The 22,459-nt window shown below is 50.7% G+C and overlaps 2 protein-coding genes across 4 annotated transcripts; one reads left to right on the forward strand and one right to left on the reverse strand.

Moving 5' to 3' along the window:
• Nucleotides 1–1,719: 1,719 nt before the first annotated feature.
• Nucleotides 1,720–18,605, forward strand: NPR2 (natriuretic peptide receptor 2; the record flags this gene model as incomplete). Of its 2 annotated transcripts, XM_081103561.1 has the most annotated exons (22): nt 1,720–2,386; nt 3,227–3,414; nt 8,908–9,021; nt 9,318–9,453; nt 9,937–10,031; nt 10,255–10,387; nt 10,607–10,691; nt 11,412–11,532; nt 11,695–11,769; nt 11,969–12,046; nt 12,273–12,377; nt 12,499–12,570; nt 14,145–14,304; nt 14,489–14,644; nt 14,726–14,894; nt 15,043–15,189; nt 15,655–15,778; nt 15,961–16,029; nt 17,465–17,639; nt 17,711–17,809; nt 18,070–18,161; nt 18,292–18,605. In XM_081103561.1, 22 exons carry the CDS (start codon nt 1,720–1,722, stop codon nt 18,355–18,357), a joined length of 3,126 nt encoding a protein of 1,041 aa, XP_080959687.1. In that variant the 3' UTR covers nt 18,358–18,605. The 2 variants fall into 2 exon arrangements, with proteins under 2 accessions (XP_080959687.1, XP_080959688.1); XM_081103562.1 differs by lacking the exon at nt 11,695–11,769.
• A 102-nt stretch (nt 18,606–18,707) lies between these two features.
• On the reverse strand, nt 18,708–21,036 carry SPAG8 (sperm associated antigen 8). 2 transcript variants are annotated; one of them, XM_081103564.1, is made up of 7 exons: nt 20,934–21,036; nt 20,059–20,836; nt 19,768–19,942; nt 19,510–19,555; nt 19,313–19,427; nt 19,134–19,196; nt 18,708–19,024 (listed from the first exon to the last, which is right to left on the reverse strand). In XM_081103564.1, exons 1-7 carry the CDS (start codon nt 20,975–20,977, stop codon nt 18,836–18,838), a joined length of 1,410 nt encoding a protein of 469 aa, XP_080959690.1. In that variant the 5' UTR covers nt 20,978–21,036; the 3' UTR covers nt 18,708–18,835. The 2 variants fall into 2 exon arrangements, with proteins under 2 accessions (XP_080959690.1, XP_080959689.1); XM_081103563.1 differs by having other exon boundaries at nt 19,134–19,427.
• Nucleotides 21,037–22,459: the final 1,423 nt, after the last annotated feature.

Raw genomic sequence — 22,459 nt, forward strand, 5'->3', positions numbered from 1 at the left:
GGGTTTATGTGCGTGTTCTTTATGACAACTGAGAAAAGCTCCCCAAGGTCCCCTTGCTGACCCTCCCAGCAATCATGACATCATCCCTCACAAGCTGTTCCTCAGAGTCAGATCCGCACTCTGGATCCGGGGTACCTGGGGTGAGCCTTGTAGGCTGGAAGCTTGGGAGTGGGGTGGAACCCAAGGGGGATAGAGTGGACGTCTGTTGTTGGGGGAATGCTCTGCTTAGTCAGTCCCTGAGCTTTTATGGGGTGCTGGCCTGTGCTGTGTGGGGAGACAACAGAGACAAGAGTCTGTTCTGAGCTCCTGCCCTGCAGCAGATGGTCTGGTGGAAGCCCCGTGGGCTGTGGTGGGCCTCGGGGGACATGGGAGGGCACCAGAGGGTGGGGAGAGAAGAAGGAGATGGGAGCGTTGAGTCCTAAGGAAGGAGACTCATGGGCATTGTAAGGGCTCAGGAAAAATCGATCCTGGGCGCCTCTTGGTCCTGGAGGGGCCGCCTTCCGGCACGCAGGCATGTCTCACTGGAGGAGAGAGGTTCCTGGAATGAGAAGGGTGGGTGACTAGGTGGAGGACTAGCGAAGATCCCAAATATTTGGGGGTTCCTGACCGCTTCCTGGAGGCTGGCGTATTTGAGGGACTCAGCCGAGTTAAGAGGGGACCTACCCCGAGAGGGATCCTGAGGGCTGATAGGAGAGTGTGAGGCAGAGAGAGCCCGGGGGCCACAGGGGCAGGCCCTTAGGTGCAGGGACACCCGGAAACCTCGCCGGCCCGAGAGGCCCCGTGCGGAGCCCCCGAGTTGTCCGGGTGGGTTTGAGAGCTGGGAGGACCCGAGGCGGCCCGGTTGGGGGGTGGAGGCTGGGAGCCGGCAGGCCCCGGAGGGTGGGGCCGGGAGGGGAGGAGGAGGGCCTGCGGGGCGGGGGCGGGGGCGGGGGCGGGCGGCCTGCCCGGGGAGTCACACTCGGCCGCCGCCGCCGCCGGCGCAGCGAGCGGAGACGGGCCGGGCCGCGGCGACCTGACCTGGACGAGCGGCGCCGGGGCCCAGGCGGGGGGCGGGAGGAAGCGCCGGCAGCGCCTGCAGCCGGCCCGGCGGAGCGGAGGGAGTGGGGACACGGGCGGGGCCGCCGCAGCTCCGGATGGGACCAGCGCCCTGGGCCCGTTAGTCCGAGCTGGAGCTCCGGAGCAGCCTTCCCTGGGAGAGTTGCCCCTGCCTTTCTCCGCCCTCCGGCCGGGCCTTGCTTCGCTGCCCGCCTGCCCATGTCCCCGTCCTTCCGCGGGGCGGGCGCCCTCCCACCTTACCCCGTGGTCCACCTTCGCGCCGCTCTCTGCCCTCCTAACCCCTCCAGCTGCGACGCCCCCCCAGGCCTTTCCTTTGGACCGGCCTCCCCGCCGGCCCCCACCCCATCGCAGCCTCGGCTGCCCTTTTCCTTCTTAACTTTGGATCCAGAAGCCGACTTCACCCCACGGCCCCCATCCCAGTGGCAGCCCCTCGGCCCCTCCCTCCTCCCGCCACCCCGCTCCTAGTCCTCAGCCCTCACCCACCCCGGGGCCCTCCGTCCCCCCTCTCCCCCCACCACTGTGCTCCCTGCCTGCCTGGCTCGCCCTCTCCTCTCCCCTGGCCTGGCCGTCGTCCCCGGTTCCAGGCTGGGTGGTGCTCGGGCCTGCAGGGTAGGCCAGGGTGGCCCCCGGTTCTGGGGCCGGCGGGGCTGCTGCTTCCTCCCCATGGCACTGCCATCACTCCTGCTAGTGGTGGCAGCCCTGGCAGGTGGGGTGCGTCCTCCCTTGGCTCGGAACCTGACGCTGGCGGTGGTGCTGCCAGAACACAACCTGAGCTATGCCTGGGCCTGGCCCCGGGTGGGTCCGGCGGTGGCACTAGCCGTGGAAGCGCTAGGCCGGGCACTGCCCGTGGACTTAAGGTTTGTCAGCTCCGAACTAGATGGCGCCTGCTCCGAGTACCTGGCACCCCTGCGCGCTGTGGACCTCAAGCTGTACCATGACCCCGACCTCCTGCTGGGCCCCGGGTGCGTGTACCCCGCCGCCTCTGTGGCCCGCTTTGCCTCCCACTGGCGCCTTCCCTTGCTGACGGCGGGGGCTGTGGCCTCTGGTTTTGCGGCCAAGAGTGAGCATTACCGGACCCTGGTGCGCACCGGCCCCTCCGCGCCCAAGCTGGGTGAGTTCGTGGTGACGCTACACGGGCACTTCAACTGGACGACCCGCGCGGCCCTGCTGTATCTGGACGCTCGCACGGACGACCGGCCTCACTACTTCACCGTGGAGGGCGTCTTCGAGGCCCTGCAGGGCAACAACCTCAGCGTGCAGCACCACGTGTACGCCCGTGAGCCTGGGGGTCCCGAGCAGGCCACCCACTTCATCCGGTCCAACGGGCGCAGTGAGTGTGGCCGCGGCTCTCGGAGGGTCAAGGGAGGAGGGTCACTGTATTCTTGGGGCTCATCTGCGGTCTTCATGGGCAGGCGCAGATGGAGACAGGCGTGGAGGGGCTGTTTGTGGTGGTTGGGGTCCAGAAGCATGTGGACAGAACACCTGTGTGAGGGCTAGGGCATGACATGATGGGAGCTTGCTGACGTCATAGGCAGATGTAAACAAGGAAGAAGATAGTATGAGGGGTGCAGCTTGTGTCAGGGGACAAGGTGGGGTTGGGAGAAATTGAATTTGGGGAGCAATGAGAGTGCCCTAGAGTAGTCAATGAGTTGGTGGCCACTTCAAAATGGACGACTATCTGTGAGCAGAGACTGGGATCCCAAGACCCCTTCTAGTGTGGGTCTGTGATAAATCACTGAAACATGGATGACTTTATCATTGGGCTTCGGGGTTCAACAGATGGGGTTGGGAAAGACATGTAAAGCTCAAACTGAGAAATTCTGAGCAGCCAGTGCCTTTGAGCCCTGGGAAAGGCAGGGCAGTGGGGGAGTGAGGAGGGCTGGGTGGGGAGCAGCGGGCAGGGGTCTGGGAAGAGGAGGGGCTTCAGGCTGATAGCTCCCTTCCTCTGGGGCTGGGTCAGGCTCTGACCTCGGCCAGATGGTCCACACAGCCCCAGGGTACTTACGACATATACTCCCAGGGGACAGGTGGGGAGCATCTGTTGGGTGGCTGATAGCTTAGGGCACTCTCTTTCTTACTAATGATGGCAGTGCGGATGGTTTCAGAGAGGGGCCTGTCTGGGGACCTGGATGCGTTCTCAGGGTGCCCCCTGTTGTATGCCTGCTCCCAGTTGTGTACATCTGCGGCCCTCTGGAGATGCTGCATGAGATCCTGCTTCAGGCCCAGAGGGAGAACCTGACCAATGGGGATTATGTCTTCTTTTACCTGGATGTCTTTGGGGAGAGTCTCCGTGCAGGCCGGCCTTGGCAGGACAATCGCACGTGGGAACAGGCCCAGGCCCTCAGAGAGGCCTTTCAGGTATCATTTAAGCCAAACTTGAAGGAGGTGGGGGAAATGGAGCTTCTTTGGAGATTCTCTGTCTCTCACAAGACCCCACAGGAGCCCAGGAACAGGGCAGGGATTGTGAGCTGCAGGAGTGAAAGGAACAGGCTTTTCTAGTCTAGTATCATTCTTCACTACTCCCTCACCTTGGTGAGTCCTTTTCAGTGCGTCTGCCAAGGCTACCTCCCAGGATCCCAGAACACTGACTTTCCTAAGCGCCAGGAGTAGACTGTAGTGTGGGGGCGAAAAGTTCAGGAAAAGATCTGGTCCCAGCTGGTAGGAGGGCATGCACCCTTTTTGGAGGGGCAAGGTGTGATGTGATACAATTAGGTATAAGTGCTAGAATAGATATGATTGTGTATCCTGGAACAGCACTTAAGAACTTTAGTGGTTCAGAGGGAGCGTCAATGTGGCTGGGGTTAGGGATGGCTTTTATAAAGGAAGTGAGACTGTTGTGACTTTATTTATTTATTTATTTATTTTTAAAATATATTTTATTGATTTTTTACAGAGAGGAAGGGAGAGAGATAGAGAGTTAGAAACATCGATCAGCTGCCTCCTGCACATCTCCTACTGGGGATGTGCCCACAACCCAGGTACATGCCCTTGACCGGAATCGAACCTGGAGCCTTTCAGTCCGCAAGCCGACGCTCTATCCACTGAGCCAAACCGGTTTTGGCTGTTGTGACTTTAAAGATAGATGTCATATTCCTCGGCAGCGTGTGAACGAGGATCCAGGCAGCCTGAGCAAAGAGAAAAAGATTGGAATGGGCATGTTTAGGGGATCAAGAAGATACTGACCTAAAAAGAAAGAAGGGTTCACCTGACATAGGTACAGGAAATAGTGTTTCACTGATTTATGTATGTAAGGAGAGCTCTGAGCTAAGATGTAGGCACTTGGACTTGACTGTGGATCCTTGAGATTTTTTCTTGAAGAGAAATATAACAACAGAATTCAGGTTGGATTGGAAGAAGAGGAGGCTAGAGGCAGTGAGGCCACCTGTGAAAGGTTAGAATGGAGTGAGGTGATATGACTTTGAAATAGGGTGATGATAGCAGGCATGGAAACAAATGGATTTGAGAAACAATTTGTAGGGAGAATTGACATGACTCTGTTCATTTCACTCCTCTTATCAAAACTTTCAATGTCTTATTTCCTACAGAATTAAGTCCCAACTCATTGTATTTAAGACCTTCTACAGTCTGTCCTCAACCTACTTTTTCAGTCTTACCTCCTACTGCCCTTCATGCCAAGTACTCCAGCCCCTGACCCCTGGGCCTCTCTGCCCCCACCTTTGTGCTCTTTGATTATTTTGTCTGAATACTCTTCCTTCCCCCAAAATCTCTGCCTCTCAAGATCCTACCCATGAATTGTTCCCTGATCTGCTCACCAATATTTCACTGACTTTTGTATGTAAGTATTTATTATTTATTTATCCATATCCCTCCTTTTCCCAAAAAGGATTTGGGATGGTGTATGGGATAACCTTAAGGTCCTTTTAGCTTGGAGATTCTTTGACTCTAAGTAGACGTTTATGAGGGTTGGACTTAGATGGCCATCTTCTCCAAGGAGTAAGATTTCATGAGTAAGATTTGTACATGTGATTGTGACTGACTAACGTGCATCTGACTGTGAATGAGATGATCTGTTTGTATGCCTGAGTATGACTTTGTGACTGTCACACCTGAACAGGCAGTGGCAGGACAGGTTTTATGTCATAACTTTTGCCCAAAACAGCCTTCTCACCTTTGTTCATCTGGATAATGCTTGCAGATTTTTCAAGGCTCAGACTGATTATTTTCTCTTCTTGGAAACAATCCCTGAATCCCCCGGTTAGAATGAGTTTCCTACTCTTGTACTTAACTCTGTCTACTGTGGAGTTTATATACTATTCACTCAGTGTTTAATTCATTTGAAGGCTGACTTATTCTCTTAGTGTTTATTGAACACCTGTTATGTCCCAGTCACTGTGCTGGGTATTGATATACAGTGGAGAACATAACAGATGAAGTCCCTGCCTTTTTGGTGCTTACATTTAGTAGAATAGACAGACATTAAGCAAACAAATACAAACATAAATGGTGATATGTTAGTAAATTTTTTAAAAAGACAATAGACCGGTATAAAGAAGAAAAATAACAAGGGGATTGCATTTAGCCAGTTTGGTCGAGGAAGGTCCCTAGGACCTTCCTGGATGGGAGGATCCCATAGCCTTTGGGATGTATTTTTTCTGTGGAAGGAACACCTGTTTCTTGCATGAGAATTTCTATCAGCCAAGGGGCCCCAGCACTTCGGGTAGGGGAAGGAGGGGTATTGTTAGCTAACAGTTCTATAAACTAATTCCCAGTTTTCCTGTTCATTGTAGGCATTATTCAGGCAGAAAGACAGAGGGAGAGTTTTCTTACAATACAACAGAAGGGGAAACAGGCAGTCGGGAATATGCTGATGGGAAAACCAAGGTTTGGGGTGGGGTGGGGATAAGGGGATGAAGGGGTGTCCTCTGGCAAAGCTACTCTCGTCCTTTTCCAAAGCTGAAGCAGGGGAAGGGTGAGGGAAGTTGGGTGGTCAGGTCCAGCCAAGGATTAAAGAGCAGAGCACCCTACTCCAGAGATACCTGGCCCACTCTGGTCCCAAACCAAGCCAGTCTGAAACAGGTGGCAGCAGAGGCGAGCAGGCCTTGCTACAGATGCTCAAAGCTTTCCCAGGAGGGTCTCATGTTCAAGGAAAGGTCCCAGCTCATGGAGAGCTGCTTGAGGGCAGGGATCATGTTCATCGTTGTATTCCATGTGCTGAGTACATATTTGTTGAACTGAATGAAGGTGTATGTTGGGGACAGCAGAGAGAGGGCTAGGAATTCGTCTAGACGGGAATAGAGCCGGCAGGTGCTGTAAACCAGGATGATCAACCAGGGAAGATAAGCAGATGTAGTGGAACTAAATAAGCAAATGACTAGGCTCTGAGGACCCAGAGCCCCTGACGGAGCATTTGAAGCCAGGCAGAGGCCACGACCTAGGTGGGGACACATGCAGCTAGAATGGAATAAGCACTAAACCAAGGGCTGTGTGGAAGGTGAACCTCTTGGGGAGACCATTCTTTGTCTTTTTAAGTCACAGTGAACAGGGCTTCCTGCGGCTGCTGGAGCAGGTCGCAGAGTGGGTGGCCCCTCAGGCAGAGGCAGCCGTCTGCTGCCCTTACACTCTTCCTGGGCGCACTCCTGGCTTCCACCCACTGCTAAACCCTTTTTTTGTGTATGTCTGTGTGTGTGTGTGTGGGGGGGGGGAGCCTTTGCTTGCTTTGTGTGGGTTTTTTTCACCTGGGATTCATTGTGAAATAGGACATGAGTACTTACCTTCACTTCTCTTTGATTCCCGCACAAGCACAGAAACTCTTTGAAGGTTCTTCCTCTTTTTCTTTCTTTCCTTTTCTTTCTTTCTTCCTCTCTCTCTCTCTCTCTCTCTCTCTCTCTCTCTCTCTCTCTCTCTCCCTCCCTCCCTCTCTCCTTCCTTCCTTCCTTCCTTCCTTCCTTCCTTCCTTCCTTCCTTCTTTCCTTCCTTCCTTCCTTCCTTCCTTCCTTCCTTCCTTCCTTCCTTCCTTCCTTCCTTCCTTCCTTCCATTTCTTAATAGCTAGTAACCCCAGCAAAACAGTCTAGTGTAGCAGTTTTTAAAGTGTGGTCTTGGGATCCTGGGGGCCCCTGAAATCCTTTTAGGCAACGATGAGGTGAAAACTATTTTAAAAATTATACTAAGATGTTATTTGCCTCTGTCACCCTCCTTCCATGATTGTCCTGTGGAGTTTTCCAGAGGCTACGTGACGTGTGATGATGTCATCCTCTGGCAGCTATGGGAAGTGTGCTTGTGTTTAAAAAACTTGTCAGTTTTAATTTCTAACATTGTAAATATGATAGATATAGTCCAAATAAACAAAAGTTCTTTGGGGTCCTCAATAATTTTTAGCGGAGTAAAGGGGTCATGAGACCAAGAAGTTTGAGAACTGCTAGTCTAGCAAACAAACACACCTCTCTAGGTTTACTGTTTAAAAACATGAAAAACCTATCATTAGCCTTTATATGGAAACATAAATTGTGTTAAACCTGATCTTTTCCAGCCCTTTTACTGACTTTTTCATTGTTTGCCGACAATATCCCACCCTCCTATGCTTCTTTTATTCTTGGAACAGATGTTACTCAACGAACCCTTCCAACCCCATCCTCAGTCCCTCTCTCCTTTTTAATTTTGCCCAAGAGCAGGAGGGCATTAGAAGTGTGTGATCAAGCATCTGAATGCTCCAGTAAGAATAAGAATATTACCTCACAAAGCAAACTCCAGGCTATAATGAATGTACATTAGAAACTGGCTTCATTATTTTCTACCTGGGATACACTGATATAAAATAGATCATATGTGACATGTCTGGTATCTCTATATGGGCTTTCTGTGGCAAGAGCAAACAAAACTGATAGAAATGACTAGATTTAAACCTGTCATTTCCCAGTGTCACATTTCACAATATATATAGATCTGAGGTCTTTCCCTGAGGTTGCAGAGCCAGTTTCCCGTCCAAGGCAGAGGTCAGTCTCAATGACTCTGCAAGACTGGGGTGGAGGTGGAAGCCAGTGTGTTCATCAGCTAAGAGAGGGGAAATGTGTGAGGCCAGCGGGAGTGAGGCAGACACCCCAGTGAGAGACAGGGACACCCTGACTTGTGGCCAGTGAGATGTGTGCGTGGCTGAGAACAAATGTGTTGTTAACTTATCTATGAAATGTGTGTAGGCGTGTGACTGTGTTTCCTCTGTGACGCATGTCTATTACCTAGTGACGTGTAGGATCGTGCCAGTATGCAGGACCGTGCTGCCTATGGTAGGTGTTCCACACACGTTGAATGAATGGGCTTACGGCTTTCACAGATGCAATCACTGTCTCAAAGTATTTCCCCCAGTTGTCATAGGACCTGAAATCTCTCTGATTCACAGGGTGGAGGCACTGTGTTTAAATGTCCCAAATAGAAATGTAAACATTTTACTGATACTATTAACAGTAATTAACCGCTCAGAGAGGAGCTGTTGCCCAGTGAGGCCCTTGAGCATGACCAGGTACCCAGAAAGATTGGGACAGAGATGCTGTGAGTGCTGTGGCAGCTCTGTAAGGAGGCCTAGGTGGTGTAGGGGCTTCGGGAAGATGAGGGGCTGGGCTCCGGGGATGGAAGACCAGGCTCCACTGTCCCAGAACCATCCTGTCTACTTTTCACGGAGGTGTGCCAGCCCTCTCCGCAGATGTATTAAACACATGCTACACGTACCCCCTCACACACACGCACACAACATAGAGTTTAGCATCCTCTCAGCCTTCAGACTCACCCACGTATATTTTATATCATGTGTATTTCACCAAGTGTCCTCTCCTGCTTCCCCTCTTCCCCTAAAATCCATCTTGGACATCCTGTTCACTCTTCCCCATGTGCTGTTGGGACAGATGGTATTGGTCATCACATACCGAGAACCCCCAAATCCTGAGTATCAGGAATTCCAGAATCGCCTTCTGATAAGAGCCCGGGAAGACTTTGGTGTGGAGCTGGCCCCCTCCCTGGTGAGTAGCTCTCTTTCCTGAGAATCAGGCCAGGCTTTGAGGGAAGCTCTCCTTCCTGACTCAGCATTAAGCAGTGGCCGTGGAGCCAGCCCTACGTTGGGGGCTGTCCACTTCCGTCCAGGATTTTCCTTCTGCTCTAGCATCCGGTGAGGTAGGGGTGAATCTTAGGAATGAGAGGAGGGAAGAAAGCAAACCAGAAGAGAGAAGAGGTAGAAGGAGACCCCAGCGATGGGAAGGGGGGTGGGGCTGGGGCCCGGCAGGAGACTGGAGAGCACTGCTGGAGTTTCCACCCCCAGATGAACCTCATCGCCGGCTGCTTCTACGATGGGATCCTGCTATATGCCGAAGTCCTGAAGGAGACAATACAGGAAGGAGGCACCCGGGAAGATGGACTTCGAATTGTGGAAAAAATGCAGGGGCGAAGATACCACGGTAATAAAGAGGGTCAGATGGAGGCCAGAGGGCTGCTATCAGGCTCAGAAGTGGAGTGGGTAGAAGAAAATACAGATATTAGGCAGGGAGGAGAGTTAATAGGGGTCAGAAACATGGCAGAAGTGGACACTTATTGAAAGTGGGGTTAGGGCTCTGACCGGTTTAGCTCAGTGGATAGAGCGTCGGCCTGTGGACTGAAGGGTCCTGGGTTCAATTCCAGTCAAGGGTATGTACCTTGGTTCCAGACATATCCCCAGTAGGGGGTGTGCAGGAGGCAGCTGATCAATGTTTCTCTCTCATTGATGTTTCTAACTCTCTATCCCTCTGCTTTCCTCTCTGTAAAAAAATCAATAAAAATATATTTTAAAAAATAAAAATAAAAGCAGGGTCAGGGACAGACTGTGCGGTAATTGGAGGAACTGTGGAGATAGGCGAGGGCCCTGAGGTAGATCTCAAAGTAAGGGCTATGCTTTTCTGTCTCAGGTGTCACTGGGCTGGTTGTTATGGACAAGAACAATGACCGGGAGACGGATTTCGTCCTGTGGGCCATGGGAGACCTGGATTCTGGGGCCTTTCAGGTAATGGAGGAGGAGGCAAGAAGGAGAGAGTGGGCCCTGCGAGTCCAGCTTTCAAGGGTTCAATGGGGCAGAATCAGAGGAACCAGAGGCAGGGACTGTTTCCTCCGCTAGAGCTGCATCTGGGTGGGTCGGAGGTTGGGGGAGAGCAGCCAAAGAGCGGGGTGCTCTGGGGAGGAGGCTGGTGGGAGCAGGCCCGTGGGCCCAGTCCTCTCTCTCCTCACAGCCTGCAGCCCACTACTCAGGAGCTGAGAAGCAGATTTGGTGGACGGGACGGCCTATCCCCTGGGTGAAAGGGGCGCCGCCCTTGGACAATCCCCCCTGTGCCTTTGACTTGGACGACCCATCCTGTGATAAAAGTGGGTGTGTGCGGGGAATGGGAGCACTCCTTCCTCCCTTCCTTCCCGTCCCCCCTGCCCTCACTGACGCCCCACCTTAGCTCTACCATTACCTCTACTTCTACACCCCTCCTTACTCTTCCCCTCAAGAAATCTGTCTCCTCCCTGCACCTGAGCATCACCCTCCCCATGCTTACAGCCCCACACGCAGTCTTCCTCAGGGTCCCCTCTCCCCTTTAGCTCCATTTTCAACTCTGGCAATTGTGGCGCTGGGCACAGGGATCACCTTCATCATATTTGGTGTTTCCAGCTTTCTCATCTTCCGGTGAGTTCTGGGCTTTTCCACTGACCTCCCGCCTCCCACCTCCCATTGCCATCCAGCATTCTGGCTGAGGCCAGGTAGTCCCTATACCAGTGATGGCGAACGTATGACACACGTGTCAGAGGTGACACGCGAACTCATTTTTTTGGTTGATTTTTCTTTGTTAAATGGCATTTAAGTATATAAAATAAATATCAAAAATATAAGTCTTTGTTTTACTATGGTTGCAAATATCAAAAAATTTCTATATGCGACACGGCCCCAGAGTTAAGTTAGGGTTTTTCAAAATGCTGACACGCCGAGTTCAAAAGGTTCGCCATCACTGCCCTATACCATGGGCTGGGGGCAGGCCTCTTAATTTGGAGGTCGTCTCTTGGACCTAATGTCCTCCTCTCTAGCCTTTTTCTTTCGTTGTCTTTTAGCCTGGGTGTTGTTTTCCCCCTTTTGGTTCGACACGGGGTATGCTACCTAGTGATTCTGAGTGGGGTCTTATAAGGGCCAAGGCAAATTTTCCATGGATGCTACCATTTTCAGAAAAAACTTTTACCTTTGGCCTTGGTGTTTCTAAATGAGCCCACGGCGTGTGTCAGATATGTCAGTCCTGTGTCTCGGGTGTAACAATAGCAGCTTCAGGAGCTGCAGGGAAGCCCTGCAACCCCACTGTTGGTTTATGGGATGGTAGGATCGGGCTTGCCAGTCAACTGAGGTGTGCAGTCCTTACAGAAAACTGATGCTGGAGAAGGAGCTTGCTAGCATGTTGTGGCGCATTCGCTGGGAAGAGCTGCAGTTTGGCAATTCAGAGCGGTATCACAAAGGTGCAGGCAGTCGCCTCACACTGTCACTGGTGAGCCCTTGTCTCAGCTGTACCTCCGCTTTCCTTTGAGTTCCTGTCCTTTCTTACCCTGGACCCTTCCCAGCACATTGGCCTGTAATGATAGCCCCTGCACTACCACCATCATCTAATGTTCCTTTCATCCTTCCGCCTCCATGTTGCCCTTGGCCCCAGCGGGGATCCAGTTACGGCTCGCTTATGACAGCCCATGGGAAATACCAGATCTTTGCCAACACCGGTCACTTCAAGGTGAACAGTCATCCGCTTGTTCTGGTCCCCACCATTTCATCCTGTTTCATTCCCATCTGTCACCTCTTCCCATGAACCTCTGCCCCTCATAATGTTCAGCTGAGCTCCTAGATCTTCCCAGAGTTCTCCAGTATTCCTAGCACCCAGAAATGCCTTCTGATATTAATTTTTCCTTTCCCCCCTTCACTCCCACCATCAGGGAAATGTTGTTGCCATCAAACATGTGAATAAGAAGCGCATTGAGCTGACCCGGCAGGTTCTGTTTGAACTCAAACATGTACGTAAAGGTGTATGGATTGAGGGCAAGGGGTAAACAGGGACAGGGAAGAGAAAGGGGAGGACTGTGAAGAGTGAAACTGGTTAGGAGGGCAGTGGGTTCATTTATAAATGACTTTGAGTTGTAAGTACAATTGAGAGAAAGGCCCTCTCGTATAGTGGTAGATTTCTGTATCTAATTTTTAGCTCTCTCAATTCTCTTTTCCTTCCCCCCCTTTTTTCTCTAGATGAGAGATGTTCAGTTCAACCATCTCACTCGCTTCATTGGTGCTTGCATAGACCCTCCCAACATTTGCATCGTCACTGAGTATTGTACTCGTGGGAGTTTACAGGTGAGGGATAGGTGAAGGTTACAGAGGTGGAGGAGACAGGCTCAATGTTACATTGACTCTATGCAGCTGATAGCTAGTGGGACGAGGGTAGTCACATAATCCATTTCATGTCACTTGCCAGGATATTCTGGAAAATGACAGCATCAACTTGGACTGGATGTTTCGTTATTCACTCATTAATGACCTTGTTAAGGTGAGTCTTCCCTACGCCTCATTAAGAGTTCATCCACTTTAAAATGCCTCCATTTTTCTATGTTTGTTTATGATTTCTCCTTCTAGTCCTCTCTCCATTTCCCCTATTTCTATTGTTGACTAATAATGGGTAAACAAAGGGTCTGGGATTTTTAATTGGGGGAATGAGTTTTATCTGCCACAGACAGTCCTGTACTTGTAGAGAATTTTTGTCTTTCTTCCCTAGATATCTCAAATCTCTCTCCATCTTTTTTATTTATTTTTTTAACCCTCCAAGAGTTTATATTAAAATCTCTCAGCAGGGAAAAGATGAATGGGGTCTCCAGAAATATTTATTGCTTGTTTTTTCCCCACAATTTATTCTCTGACCAATATTTGGCATATCTGTTCTTTTGTTCAGAAAAACTGAAATGTGAAAAAGAACATTTACTAGTAAAACTAAGAGATACCAAGGAAAATTATAGTAAACCTTTGGTATTTCTAATATATTACGTTTTAGCTAATTTTAGGTGACCCAGAAGTCCATGGATTTTCAATGGTATAAATTTGAATCTTGCACGGGTTGGACAGATGTTTAGAAACAAGTGTCATAGTCAGTAAGCTAGCCTAGTGGATCATTCATACCACACTTGAAGCCAGCTTTGCTAAAAAATATAAATGTGTGTATATATATATATATATAAAATTTTGGAGAGGGAGAGAGAGATAGAAGCATCAATAATGAGAAAGAATCATTGATTGGCTGCCTTCTGCATGCCCCCTACTGGGGATAAAGCCCACAACTTGGGCATGTGCCCTGACCTGGAATTGAACCATGACCTCCTGGTTCATGAGTTAATGCTCAACCACTGAGTCACACTGGCCGGGCCAGCTTTGATTTTTCTGCTTAATTCTCACAAGGTTATTTTATCAGCCCTATGAGGCCAGAAGTTTCAGGCTTCTGCACTGGCTTGGCAGCTGTCTCCTACTTTTGTCCATTTCCAGATTTTTATTTTTTTCCAAGTTTTTCTAATTTACTATTTTCTACACTTTCTCTCTGGCCTAGCATCCCCTCTGGTAGGTCAATTTCCTCCTCCATCCTTACTTGCCTACCTACACATAGGTATACACTAAGGTTTACAACTCGTTAATCTTCCTTGATACATCTAAGTACTCTTGATACTTGCTTGGGTCTCAAGCCATGTCTTCCTAAGTAGTGGCCATGCACTGGAGGCCACCATGGGTGTCATATCATTCTTGGAGTTCACTCTCATAGTTCTGCTCCCTTCACTACGCAGAAGCCCGACTGCCCTTTCCAGGCTAATAACTGACGGCTCCCCTTGCCCCTCCTCATAAGCATTTCTTCTCTCCCTAGTGCCTGGGTACCAACAGCCTGCACATGGCACAAGGAGGAGATGGTTATCCCATTCTGCCTGTCTCCTTGGGTGGAAACTGTGTACAGAAAGCCTTCCACAACTAGCTTACTGTTTTTATGGCCCCAAGATCTTTAGATAGCTGGCTAATGCCTGTCCCATGGAGAGGGGGTATCCTAAGTCAGAAACAATCCAATCTCATGACTTGATCTGTATCCTGCAGGGCATGGCCTTTCTCCATAACAGCATTATTGCATTCCATGGGAGTCTCAAGTCCTCCAACTGTGTGGTGGATAGTCGTTTTGTGCTCAAAATCACAGACTATGGCCTGGCCAGCTTCCGATCAACTGCTGAACCTGATGACAGCCATGCCCTCTATGCCAGTGAGACCTCCCCTCACAACTCCTCAAACCCACTTTTATATGGCTCCTCTAGCCCTGGTCATTTCCACCTAGGGAAGGTGGGCGAGGGAGATGGAGTGACAGTAATATGGGGAGCATTATGGGGATGAGCCCAGGTGGTCTTGGGAATACCTTTTTTGAGGACCAGCCTATTCCCTCTTTTCAGAGAAGCTGTGGACTGCCCCAGAGCTACTCAGTGGGAACCCCTTGCCAACCACAGGCATGCAGAAGGCTGATGTCTATAGCTTTGGGATCATATTACAGGAGATAGCACTTCGCAGTGGTCCTTTCTACTTGGAGAGCCTGGACCTTAGCCCCAAAGGTGAGAGTCAATCTACTACCCCCATCCCCACCCCCCACCTGGGGGGCCCTGTTCTTCATCCAACCCCTTTATCTCCTTCAGAGATTGTTCAGAAGGTCAGAAATGGCCAGCGGCCATATTTTAGGCCTAGCATTGACCGGACCCAACTGAATGAGGAACTAGTTTTGCTGATGGAGCGATGTTGGGCCCAGGACCCAGCTGAGAGGCCAGACTTTGGACAGATTAAGTGCTTCATTCGCCGCTTTAACAAGTGAGAGGGCACCAAGGGGCAGGGGCTCCTCATCAGGCTTAGTGGATGAGGTGGGGCTGGTCGGGTCCAAGAGGGTGGGTTGGGTAGAAAAGTACTGGGAGTCTTGAGAATCTTGGAGCAGGTACCATATTCTGGCCTCCTCCCCCAGGGAGGGTGGCACCAGCATACTGGACAATCTGCTGTTGCGCATGGAGCAGTATGCCAACAACTTGGAGAAGCTGGTGGAGGAACGCACGCAGGCCTATCTGGAGGAGAAACGCAAGGCTGAGGCTCTGCTCTACCAAATTCTACCCCAGTGAGACTTTTGTCCCCCTTCCTGACTTTTCCTTTGATATTCTGCTCTGTTGGATTCTGCCTCATCAATCTCCTGAGAACTCACCTCCCAACTGCTTTGTTACATCTGGCCACAGTGAGCCTTTGTGGCTAGAGACTATTTTCATCCTGTCTCCAAATGAGCTGTGCTGCCTTCTTCTTAGGACATTGGTCTACCATGCCTTTGCTCCAGCAAGTGTATGTAGAACAATCCCAACTTGAGACATTTAGCCACCATCCCCAGGGAGCCCATTCCATTCCCCCCATCGCCTTTACAGCTTACCTTGCTTGCGCTAGACTGTGCTGTCTTCCCAGCCACCTTCCTTCTCCTCCACCAGGCCCAGCTTTCATGTTAGAACTCATTTCTGATCCAGCCATACACTCCTTTCCTTTCTCTCTGTCTCCTCCTCTTTCTGAGCTTGGCTCAGACTGCCCCCTTGCTTTCTAGTTCAGTGGCAGAGCAGCTAAAACGGGGAGAGACTGTACAGGCCGAGGCCTTTGACAGTGTCACCATCTACTTCAGCGACATCGTTGGCTTCACAGCGTTGTCAGCAGAGAGCACCCCCATGCAGGTCAGAGCCATGGGTGAGACTCGGGGTGGGGTAGCGACCTGGGGGAGCTTCACTGGGACACAGGGATCCTTGATAATAGGAAAGATTGGTTTGTTCTGGAGTTGCTGTGTGGCTTTTGGGTTAAGAATGCTTAGAAGGTTGGACACAGTCTCAGGGCTTCAACTTTCCCATCCATTCATTAGGTGGTGACACTTCTTAACGACCTGTATACCTGCTTTGATGCCATAATTGACAACTTCGATGTCTACAAGGTGAGCGCTTGAGGCTACCCTTTTACTTAGACCACTTTAAAACCCAGTCTCCCTGAACCCTATATACCTTACTTGTTCTGTGGTCATTTTCCCTCCTGACTCTCCAGTATCCTAGAGCCAGAATGCCCTTTGTAGACCAGTGAGGCTCTGGCACTCTCACTGTACCTTCCAGTCGAATTTCTTGTGAATCCTTAGACTTCCCTAATGGGAACCATCACAAGATTTAGCCCCTATCTGCTCCATTTTCCTGAGGGTATGAATATAGCCTATCCATCTTTTCTCTTCTCTCCATCCCCTCCAGACATGGAAGAATCATACAGGATGTGGGTACAGAATGATTAATTGGGGTGAGGGACAAGCTATGTTGTAAAAGCCTTTTGTTGAAGTCATTGAGTTGGCACAGGGTGGGCTTTATTGTGCTTGGGAGTAAAAAATACTTGGATTTGCATATTGGCTTTGTGGCTAATTGTGTGGCCTTGGGCAAGTAACAGAAGCTCTCTGTGCCTCAGATGTCTTATGTGTAATATGGGAATAGTTTTTCTTGTGGAAAGTGCTTAACATTGTGTGGCTAATATCCCTTCCTGTCCCTTTGGATTTACTCTACCATCTCTGTTATAATTGTAATATAGACCTCCCATAACCCTTTACTAAGATTCACCAATTTTTAAAATATATTTTTATTGATTTCAGAGAGGAAAGGAGAGCGAGAGATAGAAACATCAATGATGAGAGAATCATTGATCGGCTGCCTCCTGCAGGCCCCCTACTGGGGTTCGAGCCTGAAATCCTGGCATGTGCCCTTGACCGGAATTGAACCCCAGACCCTTCAGTCCGCAGGCTGATGCCATATCCACTGAGCCAAACCAGCTAGGGCTATTCACCAATTTCTTATATTTTCCCCCATTTGTTTTATTTTAAAAATCTATATAATTATTTTTTGAAGCATTTAAGAGTTTCAGACATAGCTCTCCTTTATCCTAAACTGTTCAATGTTTAGTTCCTAAAGACAGGGACATTCTCTTACACAGCTTCAGTACAATAGACAAAACCAAGCCCCTGCCTTCTTACTTTTGACAGTTTACTGTCTGAGGCCCATTTCATTGGGCCTGCTTGACCTCTTCTAGCTTCTGTCCTATTTTCTTGCTTCCCATTTCCTGACAGCAGAACCTGTTTGCCCATGTCCTGTTGCAAGCAGGGTGCCCATTAATTTAGCAAACATTTACTGAGTATTCACAGGTACTGGGGAGAAGCAGGAGGGTTTAAAGATTCCCCCTCCTGCCCCTGTATTCTCAGGACCATAACACTTATTTTTCTAGTCTATGCTCTGACCTCCCAAAGGCTGTCAGGAGACAAGTGGTGTTCAGCTTGTCTACTTGCACTCCTCCCTGGGAACTGATACAGGTACAAGTGACATTTTAATCCCTCTCTCAATCAGGTGGAGACGATTGGAGATGCCTACATGGTGGTATCTGGTCTCCCGGGCCGAAATGGTCAACGCCATGCCCCGGAAATTGCTCGTATGGCCCTAGCATTACTGGATGCAGTTTCTTCCTTCCGCATTCGCCACCGACCCCATGACCAGCTGAGGCTACGGATAGGGGTCCACACGGGTAAGGTTAACGCTCACTCCATCCCTAGTATCCACCTTTCCCAGGCTCTCTCAACCTGTGTCTTCTCATAGGGCCTGTCTGTGCTGGGGTTGTTGGCCTGAAGATGCCCCGCTATTGTCTTTTTGGAGACACGGTGAACACTGCTTCCCGAATGGAGTCTAATGGTCAAGGTGAGACATTGGCCCTCAATCTCAGCTCCAGTCTCAGTCTGTGTCCCCTTTTTCTTCTTTTCAGAGTTCCTCCAAATCTCTCAGTCTGAGACCACAGTTCCTGACTGCCCCATCCTTGGACATATTTAGGTTCTGGTGCATGGGCACTGGGAAGACCAAGAGCCTCCTGAGGGGTGGTGGTTGGGTAAAGCTTTCTCTGACACCACCAATTCTTCTGTTGCCTTTTCTTCTTCTTTCCACCATTCCCCATCCCACCCCAGCCCTGAAGATCCATGTCTCCTCTACTACGAAGGATGCACTGGATGAGCTAGGATGCTTCCAGCTAGAGCTTCGGGGGGATGTGGAGATGAAGGTGACGGCAGGCCATGGGGAGAGGGTTGGAAAGGGAGGATGAAAGTGACTATGGGGATCATGGGGGAAGAGAGGGAGATAAAGGGAATAACATAGAAGAATCTGAATTATATCCACTCCCCTACTCCCAGGGAAAAGGAAAGATGCGAACTTACTGGCTCCTAGGAGAGCGGAAAGGACCCACTGGACTTCTGTAAACCCCAATTCTTTTCAAGTCCGTCTCCTGCTACTGGTACCTGGGTAGGCAGTGGCTATCATCTCTCCATACACCAGACATGGACATTGTCATATGGGATGGAAACCAGCGTGCACAAAAATCCTGTCTTATATGGAAGTTCTTGACCTTTGAAGCTCAGCCTTGTACATATACCTGCTCCTCTTTGGCCTGGTCCCCTTCCTCCCTACCTTCTGTATATATCTGTATCTAAACCAGAATATTTTGGTCAAATATAAAACAAACAAAAAATAATGATGTCATAGTCGGGGTTAAGGGCAGTTCCAAGGAAATGTTATGGGTATGAACATGGAAACTCAGGGAATCACTGACTCAGGATGAGAAAGAATCCTTTATGTAAAGCCCCGTCACCAAGTATAAACAGAATTCACTTACTCTCACCTTTCCAGTACAGACAGAAATAGATTCCATATTCCACATCTCACTTCCCTCCTCAACCCTTAGACAGTTCTACCTCCCTCACCACCCTGCCCTCTTCCCTGACAGCCAAGAGAAGAGATTTGTCCCAATTGGTAGGAATAATTCTCAGGTCCATCAGGAAAAGGCTGTTCCAGGGACAGAGGCACTGGTGTTGAGAAGCTGCAGTTCTTCCGGAATGGCGTGTCCAGTGTCTTGATGTTACTGACACCCTATAGGAATGCCAGAGTGAGGACAGAGCCTACTCTCTGCCAAGCCAGAAGAGAACAACCTCTTCCCTTCCTTCTTCCCCACTCCCGACATCCAGTCACCCTCACACACCGGTAGCTGTGGTGCCCTCTGTATCCAGAAGGTCTCAGGTTGCTCCTTGCAGTAGTCATGAGACTGTGGGGGAAAAAACTGAATAACTCTTGGCCCGAAGCTCCCTTTCTAAACCTCTGGGTCTGCCCCCCACAGCCCCCCAAGCTCAGCTTTACATGTGGGGCGGAGTGGGTTCTTACCCTTGTTGGGGCAGGAGCCCCTGCCTGCACCAGCTCCTTTTTGTAGTCATGGTGTGTCACAGACTCAACCTCAGATCGCTTCCTTGTCAGTTCTTGCTCTGCCTGCACCTCTTTACTATACAGTTATGGGGGCATAAAAGCCGTTCTTCCTGGTTTTTGTCCTCCCCCTCCCCTTTCCCCTTCATCCAGACTCTCACCAGATCTGGTGGCACAGCAGTATCTCCAGCATGGCTTCCCGTTTTCCTGTGGGAGTGGGGGGTGGGGGCAGGGAGTGGACAGAGCTGACAAGTCTGGTTAGGAAGCAGGCGCAGAATAAACAAAGTTGAGAAAAGGAAGGAAAATTGTGGGGGGTTGCCCTTATACCCATTGGACAATCTATAGTCCCACCAGAAATTCCTTTCTCTTTTTCCTCTGACTACTGGACTCATTCTGACCCATTCCCTCATGCTCCACACCTCGAATTGGCTGACAGCGGTTTCGTGGGGTCTGGTATGCGTCTTTCTGGGTGGTGCTGAGGGGCATGGGTGATTGGAGCTGCAGGGTTAGCAGTCCCTGGTGTCCATGTCGGAAATAGAAACTCTCGGAGCCATCCTGCACGCTTGGGACTTGATCCAGATGGTTGGTGGCTCTCTGTGGGCCCCAAGTTGAGTGATCATGTTATTCTCTGTTACCCACTCTCATCATACACTACTATCTTCCCCAGGCAACTCCCTTTAAGAAAAGGGAGTAGGTCAAAACCTTAATACCTCTTCCTCCCAGTTGTAGAGAAGGCAGTGGCCCCGTGGCAATGTTTTACCGAGAACCTCACACTTCACTTCAACCTCAGGAGTCTTCCACAGCCCCCTTTGGGCAATAGGTTCTGAAACTGGCAAAAATGTCCAGGGTTGTTTCTGAGGCTCGCAGTATTGGTAGTGATTCCCGGAGGCATAATTAGGGACCAGGTTTGCCCCAGGATGTCTGAAGCTTGTAAGAGCGTTGGGGCTGAGCTCAGGGTCATTGCCTGGAGCAAGCCCAGAGGCACAGCCAAGGCGAGAATCCAGACCAGTGCCTTTACTAGAACCATAGCCACGGCCAGGGCCATGGCCAGATCTGGAGCCAGGAACAGGGCTAGATCTGGAGCCAGGAACGGGGCCAGATCTGGAGCTAGAAACGGGGCCAGGGCTAGAGACAGGAACGGGGCCAGGGCTAGAGCCAGGAACGGCGCTAGGGCTAGTGTTAAGGTAATTTGTAGAACAGGGATGCCGAGCAATATAGGAAACATCAGTCTTAAAGCCAGGTCTCCCATGGCCTGTCTTGTGGGTAAAACTGGGTCCAGTGCAGGGCTTCCCAGCAACACTATCAGAGGAGGGGTCCGAGAGGCTTCGGTCAGAACAGGGCCCTGGGGCCTTTGCAGATAATACAGCTGCTTTAGCAGTGGAGACGGCTGCAGTGGCTGCAGCAGCTGCTGACGCTGCTGCCCTTGCGGCTACCAGGGCCGACCTAGGAGTGGCATCCCCTTCGGAGCTGGGCAGTACGGGTAAAGATCTGAAAGAAAGCGGATGCGTCAAAAGCTCGGCAGAGGAAGGAAGTCCGCTGACTTTCCTCGTCCCCTAATGCCTGCAGCCAGAGCTGCGGCTCTCACCGCGACCTCGATCCCGATCCCTCCGTAGACTCAAAGGTCGTCATCTTCAGACACCAGCTACCCCGGTTGCCATAGAGACAGCAAATATTTCCAGGAGCCTGCGCAGAACTATAGTTGGGCGGAAGTGCCGGGTTGAAGGAGGGGCCGGGCGCGGGGGTGGGGGGGGGGGGGGTGCGGAAGAGGCACGTTCCCTGCGGGGCGGAAGTCTTAAATCTGGTGCGGGGCGGGAAGTTTTCTTTCCGTTTGGACTCCATTCCCTCTCATCCCGGCTTTTAAGGTTCCGCTGATCTAAGGCCTCTCCCTCCATACCGAAGCATGATTCTTTTAAGCTCTCTAAGGTGGTTGTTAGAGACAGGCACAGGGCTATTATGTAGGGGATAACAGCAGCTTCCCCGTAGCTCATTCTCAAAAGTGGGGGTAGTCTTTTCAAACATTTAAGAATGAAAATACACCGGACAACAGCTTTAAGGCAGAATGGTGAGACTCAGGGATTAGTCAAAGGGTAACAGCTTTTTTGGGGTGTGATTACTTCACCCCCAGTAAAAGGCCCTCACACTGACCACCCTCCTCCCAGATCCTCTTATAATTTGGATTGGCAGCTGGATAAAGGCCATGATAGAGCACATCTCACATTCAGTCTCTTTTTTTAAAAAAATTGATTTCAGAGAGGGAGAGGGAAAGGGAGATAGAAACATCAATGATGACAGAGAATCATTGGTCAGCTGCCTCCTGCATGCCCCATACTGGGTGTTAATGTTAGGTTAGGTGGCTCAGGAGGCGGCGCAAGAAATAGAGTCCAGTGAATCAGAAAAGAAAGGAAAGTAAAAGGTTTATTCTGCGTCCCCGGGAGACCCACGTACCCCAAGGACAGGGCACGTGGATTCACGCCAACAGGGAGGGGGGCGCTTTTTTTATACTGTGGTTGGGTGAGGGGCGGGGACATGAGCTGAGGAATTCTCTGCTGCAGGGAATGGGCGGAATATTCAGGACGAAGTTCTTATCTTATCTGTGTGGGGGTATGTGAATTCAGGGAGAAGCCGGTATCTGTGTCTGGCACCTTGATCTGTGAGAAATTCCAGGGGAAGTCCATTATCTTGTCATGTCTGCATGTATCCGATCCTGGGCTCTCTCCGACCTAACATCCCGGCCTTTTGGTGATAAGGGACGGCGACTCGTTCTGGCTGCTTCCAGCTGACCACGGGCGGCGAAGAGGGGGGGGGGCAGTTAAAGGTCAGGGTTTGGCAGAGGCAGGTCGGAAGGGAGCCGAGCGTAGGGATGGAGCAGGAGCTGATTCACAGTCACTCGTGACATCTCCGAGATCCGGGAGTGGATGAACTTGAGGAGGCAGGGGGCTAGGAGAAAAAAGACACAGATGAGAATCAGGGGCCCTATCATGGGTAGGACCCAGGTGGCTAAGGGGCTTTGGAAGCAGCCGGAAGGAGAGTTGTCCTGGAAGTGTCCTGCATGTAGTTCTTCAGTCAACTTAGTCAGGGTCTGTACGTTTACGTTTTGCTCCACTACTCGAC

Source organism: Myotis nattereri (genome assembly GCF_964212035.1).
Source record: "Myotis nattereri genome assembly, chromosome: 12".
Lineage (NCBI taxonomy): Eukaryota > Metazoa > Chordata > Mammalia > Chiroptera > Vespertilionidae > Myotis > Myotis nattereri.